Source organism: Otolemur garnettii, unplaced genomic scaffold (assembly GCF_000181295.1).
Source record: "Otolemur garnettii isolate 467f Iridium unplaced genomic scaffold, OtoGar3 scaffold00140, whole genome shotgun sequence".
Taxonomy (NCBI): Eukaryota; Metazoa; Chordata; class Mammalia; order Primates; family Galagidae; genus Otolemur; species Otolemur garnettii.
This window is the reverse complement of record NW_003852535.1, coordinates 325,513-341,744: the sequence shown is the minus strand read 5'-3', so window position 1 is coordinate 341,744 and position 16,232 is coordinate 325,513. Positions and strand designations below refer to the sequence as shown.

General features: G+C 49.9%; 1 protein-coding gene across 1 annotated transcript in view; it reads right to left on the bottom strand.

Annotated features, from left to right (window-relative positions):
- Positions 1 to 1,107: 1,107 nt before the first annotated feature.
- The window catches only part of NADSYN1 (NAD synthetase 1), a 41,533-nt gene continuing 26,408 nt past the window's right edge, over positions 1,108 to 16,232 (bottom strand). Inside the window, exons 17-21 of the mRNA XM_003798758.3 lie at positions 11,080 to 11,211; positions 10,293 to 10,362; positions 4,849 to 4,977; positions 3,635 to 3,811; positions 1,108 to 1,376 (exon numbers count right to left, since the gene is read on the bottom strand). Coding sequence (XP_003798806.1) covers positions 1,329 to 1,376; positions 3,635 to 3,811; positions 4,849 to 4,977; positions 10,293 to 10,362; positions 11,080 to 11,211 — 556 coding nt within the window. The 3' untranslated portion in view covers positions 1,108 to 1,328. The remainder of the gene's footprint in view (positions 1,377 to 3,634; positions 3,812 to 4,848; positions 4,978 to 10,292; positions 10,363 to 11,079; positions 11,212 to 16,232) is intronic.

Here is a 16,232-nt window from a genome sequence, read left to right as displayed (position 1 = left end):
GTAACGTGAGAAAAAAAGGAACAGAGCAACCCCCCCAAGGGATCATGAGGTAGCTCCCACAGAGGATTCCACCTATAAAGAATTAACGGAAATGACAGAAAGGGAACTTAAAAGATGGATCACAAGAACAATGAAGGGAATTGGTGAGAAAGTGGGAAATAACCAAAAGGAAATCCAAATCCTGCCTGACACCTATTTTTGGATGGTCCAGGAGACGAGAATGGTTTTACATTTGTAAATGGTTGGAAAAAAAAATAGGACATGAAAAATCATTTGAAATTCAGATTTCAGTGTCCACAAATGAGGCTTTATTGGAACAGTTACGCTGTTCATCATGTGTGGTCCGCAGCTGCCTTCTGCTGTGGTGGTAGAAGGTTCTGGGTTGATGCTGCTGGGATGTGGACTGGACTGGACACACCCATGATGGAGAACAGGAGGACAGTACCCTGGTTGGGGCCACCAGAAATGTGCACAAATGAGCCCTGGGCTTTCCCTGGAGGCCCTCAGGTTGCTTTGCCTTGATGTAAAATATTTCAGCCAGACCCTTAAGGGCCTTCCAGTCACTGGGGAAAGGTTCTTGTACATCTCAGTGCTCACTGCCATGCCCATGACAGAGGTCAGCAGCTTCCTGAGACTCTGAACTAGCTCTGGGCCTGATGCCAGGGGACATTCCCCTCTCTAGGAAGGGGGCTGGACTTGTCAGTGTTGGGGGCTTTGGACACAGCCCAGGATCCCCCAGCAACTCCCACGTGACCAGAGAGGAACCCATAGCTTCTCACCTGCCGAGCTATGGTGATGACCTCAGCTGATGGGCCACTGCCTGACAACTGGGGAGACACTGCCCTGTCACTGGTCAGACTATTCTGTAATGGAAGGACACTGCTTATCACTGGTGAGTGTCCTACACTGGAGGGATAAATTGGGGACAGTGCCCTATTACTGGGGGCACTACTGGAAGGTGGATGTGGATGGTAGAGATTTCTGCTTGGGATACCTCTCCAGGCCAGGAAGCTGCTGCCCTTGTTCTTGTTGCAAAGATGCAGCCCAGAGTGGCTGGAGGCTCCTAACCCAGCAGCTCCCATCAAGCCGCCACTGCAGGGCGGGGAAAGCACACGCAGCGCAGGGGGCTGAGATTACACCAGATTTATTACAGCCTCTTCCCAAGGAATTAGGATGAAAAGATCCCTTTCCCTAGAAATGTAAAACCAAACTTGTTGGATATGCTGCTCCAGGTAGGACTGGGACAGGTCCTCCCTGTGGCTACCAGTGTCACCGACGATGTGATGCTGGAGTCCTCAAGGAGAGGGACCTCCGAAGAGGACTGACCCTCAGTCCACAGCCTGGTGCTGTTGCTCTGTCTTCTCAAGCTGGAGAACCTGGAGAGAGAAACCCAGACACCATGGTCCATGGCCTCTAGATAGTCACACTGTCAAATACACCAGAGAGGGGACACCACAGTCCACATGTGGACTCTAACAGTTATGTTGTCAAATATACCAGAGAGGGGACACCACGGTCCATGTGTGGACTCTAGATAGTCGTGCTGTTGAAATACACCAGAAAGGAGATCGCAAGCCTGGAGCTGGAAAAGTGAGTTATCAAAGAGCCTTCACGGGATACTGCAGTGTGTGCCAGAGAACTGGGAAGGTGTGTCTCAACACAGGCACGGGGTCCCTGCAGACAGAGTGCAGACGTTTTTATCTCTGTCTGTGTGTGTCTCATCTTTCCATGTGTGTTATTCTTCAGGCTGTACAGCATCTAGCTCCCCTGCCTGGTATGGAGATCCATCTCTGAGTGTGTCTCAGTGTGAGCCAAACCCCTGCGCCCACAACAGGGCTGAGCCAGGAGCAGTGTGGCCAAGTGATGGGCCTATTACTAGAAGCTTAGTTGCTTCATGTCCTGGTGATGCAGCGACATGTGGGATGGCAGAGCACTGGCGGTGGCAGGCGCGGAGTGGATTCTGGCCATAGCAGAGGATTTAGGGCAGTGACCACCTGACCTGGGAGCCCCACTGTCCCAGACCTCACTGACCTATCCCTCTCCCCTGCCCTCCAAGTCACTCTCCCAGGGAGTTCCATTCCACCCAAGTCAGCCCAACACAGCCTCCCCTCCTGGCATCTAAGAAGTCCCCATGCTTATTCGGCTCCATAACTGGTGTTCCTTGACCTGAGCATTACCGACATGTGAGACCAGACATCTCTCTGTTGGGGTTGGAGTGGGCCTATCCTATGCCCCATGGGGTGGTCAGCAGCACCCCTGGATGCCACCCACCATGCCAGCAGCACAGACCCCTGCCAGTCTTGACAACCAAAAACATCTTTAGATGTCACCTGATGTCCCCTTAGGGGCAAATCGTCCCTGACAGAGAACCCTGTAAACTGGGTCTGTCCCCTGTTCACAGGTCACCTGCTCAGAAATGCCGTTGCTGACTAGCCAGGTTTAAAGCAGCTTCCTCCTGGCCCCAAGTACCCTCGGGTTCAGCACACTGGTAACAATTTGTCACTGTGAAATGGTCCCTGTGTTGACCAATTGGCTGTCTCCCACCAGATTCCCCACCTGCCTTTGGGAGGACCACATCTAACTTGCTGTAGACTGGTTTGACTTCCCCAGCTTGAAAAAAGGGAGGAGGGAAGGACTTACACTTTTTAATGAATTTTTATTACTGCTTTCTCTGTTCTATTATGAATTCATTAGAGAGAAGAAGGGCAGACAGGGTGGTTTAGGGGCTGTGAAACCATCTGGCTATTCCAGTTGCTTAGAAAAGACAGTGACTGGCACCACATTCTAAAAGTGGGGTGTGGCTACTAACCTGTTGGCAAATACAGGCAGCCGTAAGATTAGGGCTTAACTTTAACCTTAACTGTAAATGAGGACACCCATTACGGAAAACAGTATGGAAGGTTCTCAAAAAATTAAAAATAGACCCACCACACAATCCAGCAATCCCACTTTGGGGAATATGCGTAAAGGAAACGAAACCAGTGTGTTGGAGAGAGCGGCAACCCCGCGCTCACTGTGGCACAATTCACAGCAGCTGAACTGTGCAATCAACCTATGTGTCCACCAAGAGATGAATGGTGGAAGAAAATGTGGTACATAAACACAACGGAATCCTATTTTAGCACCTCTAAAAAGAAAGAAATCCTCTCATTTGCAATACAGATTCATCGGGAGGACGGTGAGTTCAGTGAGATAAGCCAGGCGGTCTCGCTCGCCTGTGGAAGGTAAAAAAGTGAATCTCCTAGAAGCAGAGGGCAGCGTGGTGCTTACTGGGGTTGGAGTGGGAGATGTTGGTCAAAGGACACAGCATTTCAGTGAGATAGGAGGAGTAAGTTCTTAGACCCACCACACAACATGATGATGTGACAAAGAATACTGGAAAGTCCTAAGAGAGTGGATGCATGCACCAAAACATCCGATAACATACACAATAAATACACACGATTTCTACTTAGCAATTAAAATAAAACAAAGAACAAAACAAAGCTCTAAACATACTTATCTCTTTGCGGAACTGAGGACAGTAAAAATGCCCTCTGCATAGAAAAATGCGTTTCAATCCTCAGTGGAAATCTGCTTATGTTTCCCCTACAGATATTTAACAAAGACAAAAGAACATTTTTGCCTGATTTACCTGGTTGTCTATGCACCGAAACTGCCACGGCCAGCCAGTGTGGTACAGAAACGGCCGCAGGTCAAACCTGTTGTCATCGGGGCTGTAGTTCTCAGCGTGGTATGCGGGGGTGAGTGTGGTCATCTTGTGTCTGTTCATGGAATACTTGGAGAAAAACCCCTTTACTTTGTCAGCCACCTGGTGGGGGGGGGGACACAACGTGGGGCTTCACATTAGCAAAGCCAGAGGCCCAGAGGCAGGAGTTTTTTTTTTTTTTTTTTTTTTTTTTTGAGACGGAGCCTCAAGCTATCCCCCTGGGTAGAGTGCCATGGCATCACAGCTCATAGGAACCTCCAACTCCTGGGCTCAAGCGAGTCTCCTGCCTCAGCCTCTCAAGTAGCTGGGACCACAGGCGCCCGCCACAACGCCCGGCCATTTTTTAGTTGCAGCCATCATTGTTGTTTGGCGGGTCCGGGCTGGGGATTCGAACCCGCCACCTTAGGTGTACATGGCTGGTGCCTTAGCCGCTTGAGCCACAGGCGCCAAGCCAAGAAAGCACAGGGTTTTTTTTTTTGTTTGTTTGTTTTTTTTTTTTTTTGGCTGGTGCTGGGTTTGAACCCTCCACCTCCAGCATATGGGGACAGCACCCTACTCCTTTGAGCCACAGGTGCTTCCCGAGGCAGGAGTTTTGACCCTGACACTGGACTAGGGAAGCTAGGGGCTGCCAGGGTACATCCTGTGTGTGACCCTACTCAGTGCAAGTGGGGGTTGCCAGTGCTCAGGCCAGGGAATTGCGGAGCTGTGACACTGTGGACTCCCTGACCCCAACCCTGTGGCATGCACACGGGATCAGGACATCCAGGGTGAGTCCACAGCATTAATTTCAGAAGGCTTCCAGGAAGTTCTGTGGGACCACCATGTTCGTGGGTTTCAGCCCCAAGAAGGCCCACAATGAGCAGAAAAGCCAGGCCATTTCGGCCTTGAAGTTTAGGTACTGCCCTCAAAAGGGGAGAGGCTCATTCTATGGCCCCTTGTCCTGGGGGTGGCTGAGCCTAACACAGGGCCAACAGAAGCCTCAAGCTGGTGAGGAGGAGAACCGGAAAGCATTACTGTGTGGGGTACAGTTTCATCTTTGGAAAAGGGACATATCATTTTTACTTGCTCCCACAAGTCACATCAACCCCTGTGGCTCTGCCTGTTGGATCTCCCTCTGTGAACCGTCATGAGTCACTGACCTGTCGTGGAGTGCAGATGTCTCTCCACATGGTAAGGAGTTTGCAGAACATGCTGTAGGGCCCCGCCTTGGCAACCTTCCGGAGTCTCCCATAGACCGAGAGCTCCGTGTAGGTCATCCCCATATCTTCCTGCAGAGGACAAAAACCATTGCACAGAGTGAACCCACATCAGAGTGGGAGGAGGGCTTCTACTGAGGTGGGGACTGGGGCCTGGGGGAGCTGAGACTGCCCCAAAGAGCCAGGAGCTGACACTCAGCCTGTTTTCCCAGCACTAGTCGGCCAATAGGGATGTGGCATTGGGGAAAAATTGACCAAGACCAGACATTCTGTTGGGAGGATAGCAGTGGGTGACCTGTGGGTAACCAAAGAATACATATAAGCCCTTAACCTCTGCAGCTTATTTGGAAAAAGAATCTTTGCAGATGCAATTAAGTTAAAGATTGTGAAATGAGAAGACTGGATGTGGAGTGGGCCTAAATCCAGGACAAATGTCCTTAGAAGGGATAAACAGAGAGACACATGGAGAAAAGGAGAGCCACAGGAAGACAGACAGAGACTGCAGTGACACAGCCACAAGCCAGGGCCACTTGCAGCCACCAGCAGATTAGGCAGATGTAAGGACCCTCCTGTGGAGCCTTCAGAGGGACCACAACTCAGCCAACACCGGGATGCTACATTTCTGGTCTCCAGAACTGTGAGAGAAGAAATTCTTGGTTTTGAAGCCACCCATTTGTGACTGTTTGTTATGGTAACCCCAAAAGAGGCTCGCACACTGAGCAGATGGGTCCTGCCTCCCGTCCTCCTGAGCCTGCTCTCTTTCTGTGCAGAGGACTGGGAAGGAGGAGTCAGGGCTCACTGGAACCTGGGTCATGCTGGAGGCCAGAGGATGCCACTGGTGCGACAGTGCTAGGCCATCAACTCTTCCAACTGGGCTCAGGAGAGTCAATTTCACCCTGAGGCTTACACAACCTGCACCTTTAGGCCAGGTGTGGTGCCTCATGCCTGTAATCCCAGCACTCTGGGAGGCTGAGGTAGGTGGATTGCCTGAGCTCATGGGTTCAAGACCAGCCTGAGCAAGAGTGGGACCCCATTTCTAAAAATAGCCAGGTGTTGTGGCAGGCATCTATAGTCCTAGCTACTTGGGAGGCTGAGGCAAGAGAATCACTTGAGCCCAAGAGTTTGAGGTTGCTGTGAGCTATGACGCAACAGCACTCTACCAAGGGTGACAAAGTGAGACTCTGTCTCAAAAAACAAACAAACGAACAAAACCCTATACCCTTCTCAATCTTTAGTACCTGATCCAATTCCCCCTTACTTCCCTCAAACATAGAGCAGCCGTCAGAGACAACATGGCCAGAGCAATCATCAGGGGCATTTTAGCATCCACAGTAGTGTGGTCCTTACCTCCAAACAGGAAGTACAGAACCCTTTGTGACATGGCCCTTGCCACATGGCCCCCACCCTATGTCTCCATCCTTCCCCACTGGATTTAGCTGCCTTGGCCTTCCCTCAGGCCTTAGTTTGTCCTGAACCCCCATAAGGAACATTGCACTTCCTGCCATCTCTCTCTATTGTGTCTTCCTGGTTGATTTTGTTCACAGCACTAATCATGGTTATGCTCTTCTCTGGCCCCTCCAGGGGACTCTACAACTCTAGGAACAGTGGCCACATCTGTTTTGTTCACTGTGGGGTCACTAGCACCTGACAGGTTCTGGAATAAGAAGCTACTTTGCCAGTTTCTTTTATATTAAGTGAATATTTTAAGGTGTAGCATTTTAATTTTTTCTATTTAGCAATAATAGTGGGACACTTCAATATCCCACTTTCAATAATGGATAAAACCAGTTAGAATATCAACAAGGAAATGGAAGATTTGGTCAGCTCCATAAACTACCAAGACAGCAGACATTTGCAGAGCTCTGTCCCCGCAAAAGCAGAGTGCACAGGGGATATTCTCTAGGACGCACCACATGCTGGGCCACAAAGGAAACCCCAGGAAACTTTAAAACACTGAAGTCATACTAAGTAGGCTCTTTAACCACAAGAGAATTAAATAGAAATTCAGTAACAGAAAGAAATTTTGGAAATTCATACAAATATGGGAAATTAAACAGTGTACTCCTAAATAACCAATGGATCAAAGACAAAATCACAAGAGGAATCCAAAACTACTCCTGGTAAGTGAAATGAAGACCCAGCACACCAAAACATGGGGTGCCTGAAAATCCACACTAGGAAGGACATTTATAGCTGCAAACATCCATTTTAACAGTTAAAAAAAAAAAGACCTCAAATCAATAACACAATGTTCCACCTTCAGACACTGGGAAAAGAAGAAAAAACTAAATCTAAAGCAATGTTATAGAGGGAAGAAAATAATAGAGATTTGAAGGAAACTAAAGAAATGGGAATGTAATAGTAAAAGAGGAAATCAGGCCAAGTGTGGTGGCTCACACCTGTATCCTTGCACTCTAGGAGGCTGAGGTGGGGAAACTGCTAGAGCTCAGGCATTCAAGACCAGCCTGGGCAAGATTGAGACCCTGACTTTACTAAAAGTAGACAAACCAGCCAACACTGTAGCAGGTGCCTATAGGTCCAGCTACTCAACGGGTTGAGATAAGAAGATCACTTGAGCCCAAGAGTTTTAGGTTGCTGTGAGCTATGCCATGGCACTGGAGGAGGAGGAAGAGAAGAAGAAGAAGAAATCAACAAAACTAAAAGTTGTTCTTTGAAAAGATCAAAATAAACTATTCATATATTCACCTTATTGGTTTTGTCTCTCTGCAAAACCCTGACTAATATAGATACAAACCAACTCAGCAGGAAGGTGAATAGACTGCTAACAGGAGAGTAAATTAATAATAGGCACTTCTCACAAAGAAAAACTCACATCAGGGTGGTGCCTGTGGCTCAGTGAGTAGGGTGCCGGCCCTATATACCAAGGGTGGCAGTTTTGAATCTGGCTCTAGCCAAATTGCAACAAAAAAATAGCCAGATGTTGTGGTGGGTGCCTGTAGTCTCAGCTACTGGGGAGGCTGAGATAAGAGAATCACCTAAGCCCATAAGCTGGAGGTTGCTGTGAGCTGTGACGCCATGGCACTCTACCAACGGTGACAAAGTGAGACTCTGTCTCTAAAAAAAAAAAAAAGAAAGAAAGAAAAGAAAAAAGAAAAACAGGTGGCACCTGTGGCTCAAAGGAGTAGGGTGCCAGCACCATATGCCAGAGGTGGTGGGTTCAAACCCAGCCCTGGCTAAAATAAATAAATAAATGTTAACAAAAATAAAAAAAAAAAAAAAGAAGAAAAACCCAGGTCAGACGGCTTCCCATGAACTTCACCAAAATTTTATACAATAATACCAGTTCTTTATAAACTCTTCAAAACACAGAAGAGAAGGAAACAATTCCCAACTCTTTCTACAAGGCCAGTATCTCCTTGATACCAAACCAGAAAAAGACACAAAAGGAAATAAAAACTACAGATCAATATCCCTTGTGAATCGACACAACAATCCTCAACAGAATACCTGCAAAACGAATCCAGCAACACACAAAAGGGATTATACACCATGAACAACAGGGAGTTATCCCAGGAATTCAAGGCTGGTTTAACATCTGGCAATTGTAGAAAGAGCATTTGACAAGATCCAACACCCTTTTATAACAAAAACACTCAAAAAACTAGGAACAGAAGGGAACTTCACGAACAATGTAAAGGACAGTGTGAGAAATTTGCAGCTAATATCATACTTAATGGGCAAAAACTGTACTCATCCCACCTAGGGTCAAGGACAAAACATCTATTCTATTGTGCAACATCTATTCAACATTACACTAAAGGTTCTAGCCAGGAAATGAAATAAAAGGCATCCAGATTAGGAAAAAAGAAATAAAATTACTTCTATTTGGTGGCGCCTGTAGCTTGGTGGGTCGACCCTGCGCTGGCCACATACACTGAGGCTGGTGGATTTGAACCCGGCCTGGGCCAGCTAAAACAACAATGACAACTGCAATAAAAAAAACAGCCAGCATTGTGGCAGGTGCCTGTAGTCCCAGCTACTTGGGATGCTGAGGCAAGAGAATAGCTTAAGCCCAAGAGGTAGAGGTTGCTGTGAGCTGTGACGCCATGGCACTCTACCCAGGGCAACAGCTTGAGGCTCTGTCTCAAAAAAACCCCCCAAACTTCTGTTTGCTGAAAGCATGGTCTGGTAAAAAGAAAATCTTAAGAATTCCACTTAAAGCTATCCAGAGAACAAGATCAACATATAAAAAAAATCAACTGTATCTCTAGATACTAGCAAAAAATAACCCAAAAATGAAATTAAGAAAATAATTTCATTTACAATACTATCCAAAAGAATAAAATACTTTGAAATTAATTTAACAAAGAAGCACAAACTTGTACACTGAAAACTAGAAAATGTTCAAGAATACTAAATGAGAGTTAATTAAATGAGAAGACCTCCCATGTTCATGGTTCAGAAAACTTAATATTATTAAGATGGCAAACGTCCCCCTGCCAAAGTGATCTACAGGTTGAGTAAGATGCCTATCAAAATCCAAGCAGGGTTTTTTTATTTTTTATTTTTATTTTTTTGCAGAAATTAACAAGCTGATCTCAAAATTCATATGGAAATTCAAGGCACCTAGAGTAGCCAAAATTATCGTGAAAAAGAACCAAGTTGGAGGATTCAAAGTTCCAGATTTCAAAACTGGCTATAAAGTTACAGAAATCAGGACAGTGTGGTACCAGCATAAGGAAAGACACACAGAGCAATGGGATAGAATAGAGTCCAGAAATAAACTCTACATCTACAACAAAGGTGACAAGATAAATCCACAGGAGAAAGAATAGCCTTTTCAACAAATGATGCTGGGACATCTGGAGAGCCACGTGCAAAGAATGAAGTCAGACCCCTTCCTCACACTGTAAACAAAAGTTAACTCAGCTAAATCATAGACTTAAATGTAAGGACTAAAACCATAATACTCTTGGAAGAGAATATAGGAGCAAATCCTGGTGACCTAAGGAGGCTGGAGGACCAGGCATCTTATGATCAAACGTCCACAGTCACTTCTTCAGCACCCACTGAGCTGCTAACCACAGCCATGGCCCTGAGCGCCACAGGTCAGTGTGAAACAGAGGAGTCAAGAGTGATTCTTTTCTGCGGTCATTCAAGCTGCTAGAGAGAATCCCCTCTCACCTGCTGGGGACCTGCATTTCCTGGTTTGCCATCTGCTGTCCTTCCCCACCCACCTCATCTCCCCTTTCCTGGTCCCCAACCATGAAAAAGCCAAATTGAAGTGTCAAAGGCCAGCAGTGCCACGGATGCTGAAGATGGGCGCCAGGCCAGGAGCCCAGATCCTTGGGCAGGAAGGAACCAGCACGACCGTGCAGCAGGTGGGGAGGAGAGAAGAGGCACCGTGACAGAGCCACCACCGTTACCTCATCCGTCTGGGACACCTGTCCGTTGGCCAAGGGCTCCAGCTCTGCGGTGGCCGGTGCGGACAGGATGCTGCAGGGAGGACACACAGAGGTCAGTCCCTGCCTCTGCTAAAGTGAATTTTGGGAGACTCCCCAGGTGGCTCTCTGGCCACTTCATGCTGTTCACAGTCAGCAGAGCCAGGTCAAGGTGACCTAACCTGAGGCTGGGAGGCACAGGGGCACCCCACTGGCACCAGTGACACCCTGCAGTAGGGAATGTCAGTGTCCTGTGTGTTGTAGGACAGTCAGGAGTGTCCTTGGCCTCTACCCACGAGGCCAGTAGCAGACCCCATGTGAAGGTAAGCATGTCTCCAGACATTGTCCAGTGTCCCCTGGTGGCACAATCGTGCAGGGAGGACAAGCAAAGAGAAGGAAGGACTTTCCTACTACAGGGAATCAGGCAAGCAGAGGCCAAGGAAAGCTCTCAGGCAGTAGTCAGTTTGATTGCTGCTAATGCCCCAGTGCACTGCTGAGATGGACGACCACGAGAGACTCCAGGCTGGAGCAGCAGGAGGAGGGAGGCCAGGGAAGAAGGACACTAGCTCCCTGTTCTAATAGCGCCTGGGGCTATGGTGCCACAATGGGAAGAAGGGGGTGGCCTGCTCACAGGACTGCAAGTGCCCAGCCCAGCTCAGGGGCAAGGTTGTCTTCATTTGGGGCATGGAACTGAAAGGGTGGGGACAGATAGCCAGGATGTACTGGGAGAGGGACCTGGAGCTCAGGAGTCACGGCCCAGGTACACACTCACCCCTGGAGGGCAGGAAGCTGGAAGTGCTCGACACACAGCTGGACAAAGGCTCTCAGGTCCGTCTTGCTAATCCCGCCTATGGGGTTGATGTCCGCACTAGAGCAGTCGTACTTGGTCAGGTAGCCGAGGAGACTGCAGTGGGAGAGAGCACAGAGAGAGCCTGAGGCCCTGCAGATTCCACCAACCCTGGCCATCCCAGAACTCTTTCTCCAGAGCCACAACCTTGGCAGATTTGAGGGTCCAGAGAAATCTAGTATGGCCAGAACAGACTACAGAGGGGCAGGGGCCCCAGACGGCTGTAGAAAAGAACTGGGCCAGAGGAGATGCCTGGGTGAGAAGTGGGTTCAGGAATCAGGAGTATCCACCTGGAGCCCTGTCTGAAAGACAGCGCCAGGGCTAGGCCAGTGGAGCGGAGGGACAGATGTCCTGAGGGGGAGGTGGGACCCTGGGCATACAGGGACACTCAGCCTGGGCAGCAGCAGGGCCTTTATCCTTGCCTGTCAGCTCTGACTCCTATGATCAGCAGAAGAATGTCCCCCTCGTGGTGCCCACATCTTGGTCCCCAGAACCTGAGAGTGTGCTACTTTGTAGGGCAATGGGGCCATACAGATGGATCCAGGGGAACATTGGGAATGGGACATGACCCTGCATTGCAGGGAGGATGCATTCACCAAGGTCTTTGAAAGTAGAAGAGGGGGTAAAAGGTGAGGGTCAGAGGAACGACCCCAAGATGCAACGCTGCTGGCTGTGCTGATGGAGGAGGGGCATGAGCCCTGGAAGGTTGGGCCCCAGAAGCTAGACCAGCAAGAAACAGATGCCCCTTGTGGCCTCCTATGGAGCCCAGGTATTGCTGAAGCCACAGACTTTGTGGTCATTATCATGATAGCCACAGGCAACCCGCTGACTCCTCAGTGGACCCAGACCCAGTGCTCTCCAGTGGGCCCCTGGAGTCTGGCCCATCTTCTCTCCATGCCAAGCACCCCCTATCACCTCTGCAGTGACTCCTGGCTGGGCCTCACTGCCTGGTCCCCTCAATGGTGCCCTGGGCCTTGCATGACCTCCTGGGCTGGTTTCTGCCCACTTCACCAAGTGCGAGTCTCTGAAACTCACCTGGAAATACCTCCCCCCTCCCCGACTCTCTCCATGGAGCAGTGCCTGGGGCCTAAGACCCCCAAAGCCCTGCAGTCAATCCCTGTGGCTACCCATACTGCCCTGTCTTAGGGACAGCAGACAGAGCAGGGTCCTTGCGTACAAGCTGGGATTTAGGGGCCAGACTGGTAAGAGGAGATGATGGTTTCCATCTCACTACTGTGCCCTTCTGGGAGCTAAAGTAAATTCAGCTGACTGAATGGACACCCTCTTGCCCAAGGGGACCTCCCCAAATTCCCAAAACCCTTAAAGCTGAGTTGCCGACCATGAGGAGAAGGAAGGTCAGACACACCAAGTTATGCCGTCCCTTTTGGAGTTATTCTTTGTAAACAGTAACATACACAATCATTAACAAGCTAGGCACTGGAGCTCATGCCTGTAATCCTAGCACTCTGGGAGGCTGAGGTGGGAGGAACCCTTGAGCTCAGAAGTTCTAGACCAGCCTGAGCAAGAGGGAGACCTTGTCTCTGCTGAAGACAGAAAAAACTAACCAGGCATGGTAGTGGGTGCCTCTAATACTTGGGAGACTGAGGCAGGAAGATTGCTTGAGTCCAGGAGTCTGAGGGTGCCATGAGCCATAGCACTCTAGCTCCAGTGAGAGAGTAAGACTCTGTCTTAAAAACAAACAAACAAAAAACCATATGAATAAGCCACATAAGGAAGGTCCTCGATTTACTTAACAAATCACCAAGTCTTGGTACACGTCCAGTGTATGTCTAGTGGCTGGTCTCTGATGAACTTCCTTCTTTTTTGCAGTTTTTGGCCAGGGCTGGGTTTGAACCCGCCACCTCCAGCATATGGGGCCAGTGCCCTACTCCTTTGAGCTACAGGCGCCGCCCTGAACTTCCTTATTTTGACTTAAAACACTCCAAGCCTCTAGACCAGGGGTCCTCAAGCTTTTTAAACAGGGGGCCAGTTCACTGTCCCTCAGACTGTTGGAGGGCCAGACTGCGGGCCCGGGATGAGTCGGCTGCTAAGCAGGATAGGCAGCTGCAGCAAAACCCCCTGGCGGGCCAGATAAATGTCCTCCATGGGCCGCATGTGGCCCCCAGGCTATAATTTGAGGACAACTGCTCTAGAAAAAGTTCATTTCCTTACCCAATTACAAATCAAAGGATCTTTAAACCCACCTATAACCTGCAATCCCCCAATTCAAGATGTCCCACCTTTTGGGCCACATCAACGTAGGCTTTTATGTGTAATTCCTGTATCCCTGAAATGTACAAAGCCAAAGTGTAACCCAACCACAGCCGGTCAAGGCTTCTTGGGCATGGCCCTCTGGGCCATAGTCACATATATTGGGCTCAGCATAAATCTTTCCCACTCATATCTCCCAACCCCAGGGACACCGAAAGAGGCATCGCCCAGGGGGAAAGTCCATGAACTGACACAGAGAATGGGGCAAAGCCTGCCTTGGGCCAACCAGAAGATGGTGCGGGGGCTTGTTTCAGTCTCAGGATGAAGCTCCAGGAGCACCGTGAGCAAGCCCTCTCTCAGTTCTGCCTTCCCAGAGCCCACCCTATAGTCACCGCAGGCCTGCTATCCAGCTCCTCTGCTCCTGTTGCCTCCAAAACCTTCTCCTGCCAGGTTTCTGTCCAAGCCGCTATAGTGAGACTGTCCTGGCCAAGGTCCCACCACCATCAGTCTGCAAACCCTAGTTTGCCCAGCATCCGTAGGTCTGGGTGCGTGCCCTACCCACAGCAGCCCCCACCTGGCTCTTAGGTCACCTTTCTTGGCTTCCCTCCTACCTCTGACTGCTTCTCCTCCACCCCGAGACCCCCTTCCTTCCCAGGAGTGTCAGGGTACTGTCCCTATCACCCCGTGATGTCAGGCGGCCTGGTGGCATTTGACGGCACCTTTGCCATTCTGAGCCCCCCTCACTCCAGAGGCACTGTCCAGGATGCAGCCACGTTAGTGCTGCATTGTGAGGTGATGCCTGCCATTCACCTCCATCTGGAAGGCTAGGAAGCATCTTGTACTGGACACAGCCAGAGCGAGCCCCTGATCTCCCCACCCTCCTCTTGCCACCAGTGGACCTTTGAATCCCCACCCTGAGGAGGCCCAGCTTCTCATGGAGACGATGACTGGTGATTAGTCCTGGTGCCATCTTGCCTCAGGGCTTCGGTGCAGTCTAGTTACAGGCAAGTCCACTCCCTTAGCAGAGCCTGTTCACTGCCTGGCTGATGCCCCTGCTACTGCACCATACCCTGGCCAGGCCTTCCTCCAAGCTGCATGGCAGGATGGCCTTGTCCCTGGCAACCCCGTCTCCATCCCCGTAGCCTGTGGCAGCCACCAACACTCTTCCAGGCCTGAGTGAGGCCACATGGCACCTTCCTTTACACACCCCGGGGACTCCTCCTGCCACTGCAGTCCCCTAATGCCAGATGGTGGTGGTTCCAACTGGCACCCCAGTTCAAGTGAAGACCCCCAAACAGATGAAAGGCACAATGGGCAGGGGGAAGAGGGGGACTGCAGCTGCTCCAGGCAGCAGGGTGAGAATCCCTGGAGGGGACGGAAGCACGGAGGGCTGGGCAGCTGTGATCCCTCCCCTGAGCAGTGGCACTCCTGACATATCCCTGATGCACTGGCCCTCCTACAGGACAGGCCTCATTCTCCTGGCAGGGACTCTGGCCTCCTCCAGCAGTCACCAGTCATCAAGGACCACTGGCTCCAACACAGCCCACTTGGCCACATCTGAGCCTGTGGACCCAGGAGCCTCACTCGCTCCCTGTCGAGGGTGGGAGCCAGGTCAAGGCCGTCTGTCCCAGCAACGCCTCCTCCCACCCCACTGTTCTCTCAGGATACTATTCCACACCTCCTTCCCATTCAAGGTGAACTTCTGAAAGTAGCGGCCTCTGGGTCCTCACACCCACCCCACTTTCCCTGGAACCTGCTCCAGTGGGCCTCTGAGTCCCCACCCCGAGGAAACCAGGCTTTCCCTCCCCATCAGGGAGATGATGACTAATCCTTAGTCCTGGTGCCATCTTGCCTCAGGGCCTTGGCTCAGGCTATTCTCCAAACTGCATCTCCCTCTCTGGCTTCCCACCGGCCTTTATAACGCCAGGCTCTCAGTGAGCCCTTCCCAGCCAACCCGCTCACGATCTCAGGCCCTCCCTGTCCCTCCTTCGTTTTCTCTGCAGACATTTTCTGTAATATAAGACTCATCAGCTTTGTTATCACGCCTCCTTCCGCTGGAGTGAAGCGGGAATTATTTTCCCAATTTGCTTCCCACACTGAGAATACATGAGAGGTGTTCAGCTTTAACTTGGTGAATGAGCATGTCGGGGTGCAAATAGATTAGAATTAGAATCAGAAGCAAGGAAAAAACAGAATTAGAAGAAACTTTAAAAAGCCTACACTATAAATCTGAGATTCTTCCCCAGAATGTGAAGAGAGAGAGGGCTGGCCAGAAACAGGAGAGAGCAGCGGTGGGAAGGCAGCCGGGAGGGGACAGCACCAGATGGGGCGGGCAGGGAGCGCAACGCCATAGGAGAGAAGTTTCCTCCATGAGGGCAGACTCTGAGCAGCGAAAGGTGATGGGAAGAGAGGAACGGCGAGGTTTATTTATTTTCTAAATACACACCTAGAAACTGCGATGCTCCCAGAATCCAAGCCCACCGTGGGAAAAGTTTTAAATATGAGAAAACAATGGACAAGAGTTATGAGGAGAAAATGTTACAATGACATAATGTGAGGACAGGTCAAGTTCTTGTTCATCTGTATAAGCAAAACATCAACATTCTCACCTATGCTGGAGTTTAGAAAATATGTCTGCCATCAACCTCTCCTGAAAAATCAGTTCCTTACAAAAGCACCACAAGCTGGAAATAGCCTAGATGCCCACCAACCCAGGAATGGATTAACAAGCTGTGGTATTTGTACACCACGGGATACTATTCAGCCACTAGAAAAGATGGAGACTTTATATCCTTTGTATTAACCTGGATGGAAGTGGAACACATTATTTTTTTTTTTTTTTTGAGACAGAGCCTCAAGCTGTCCCC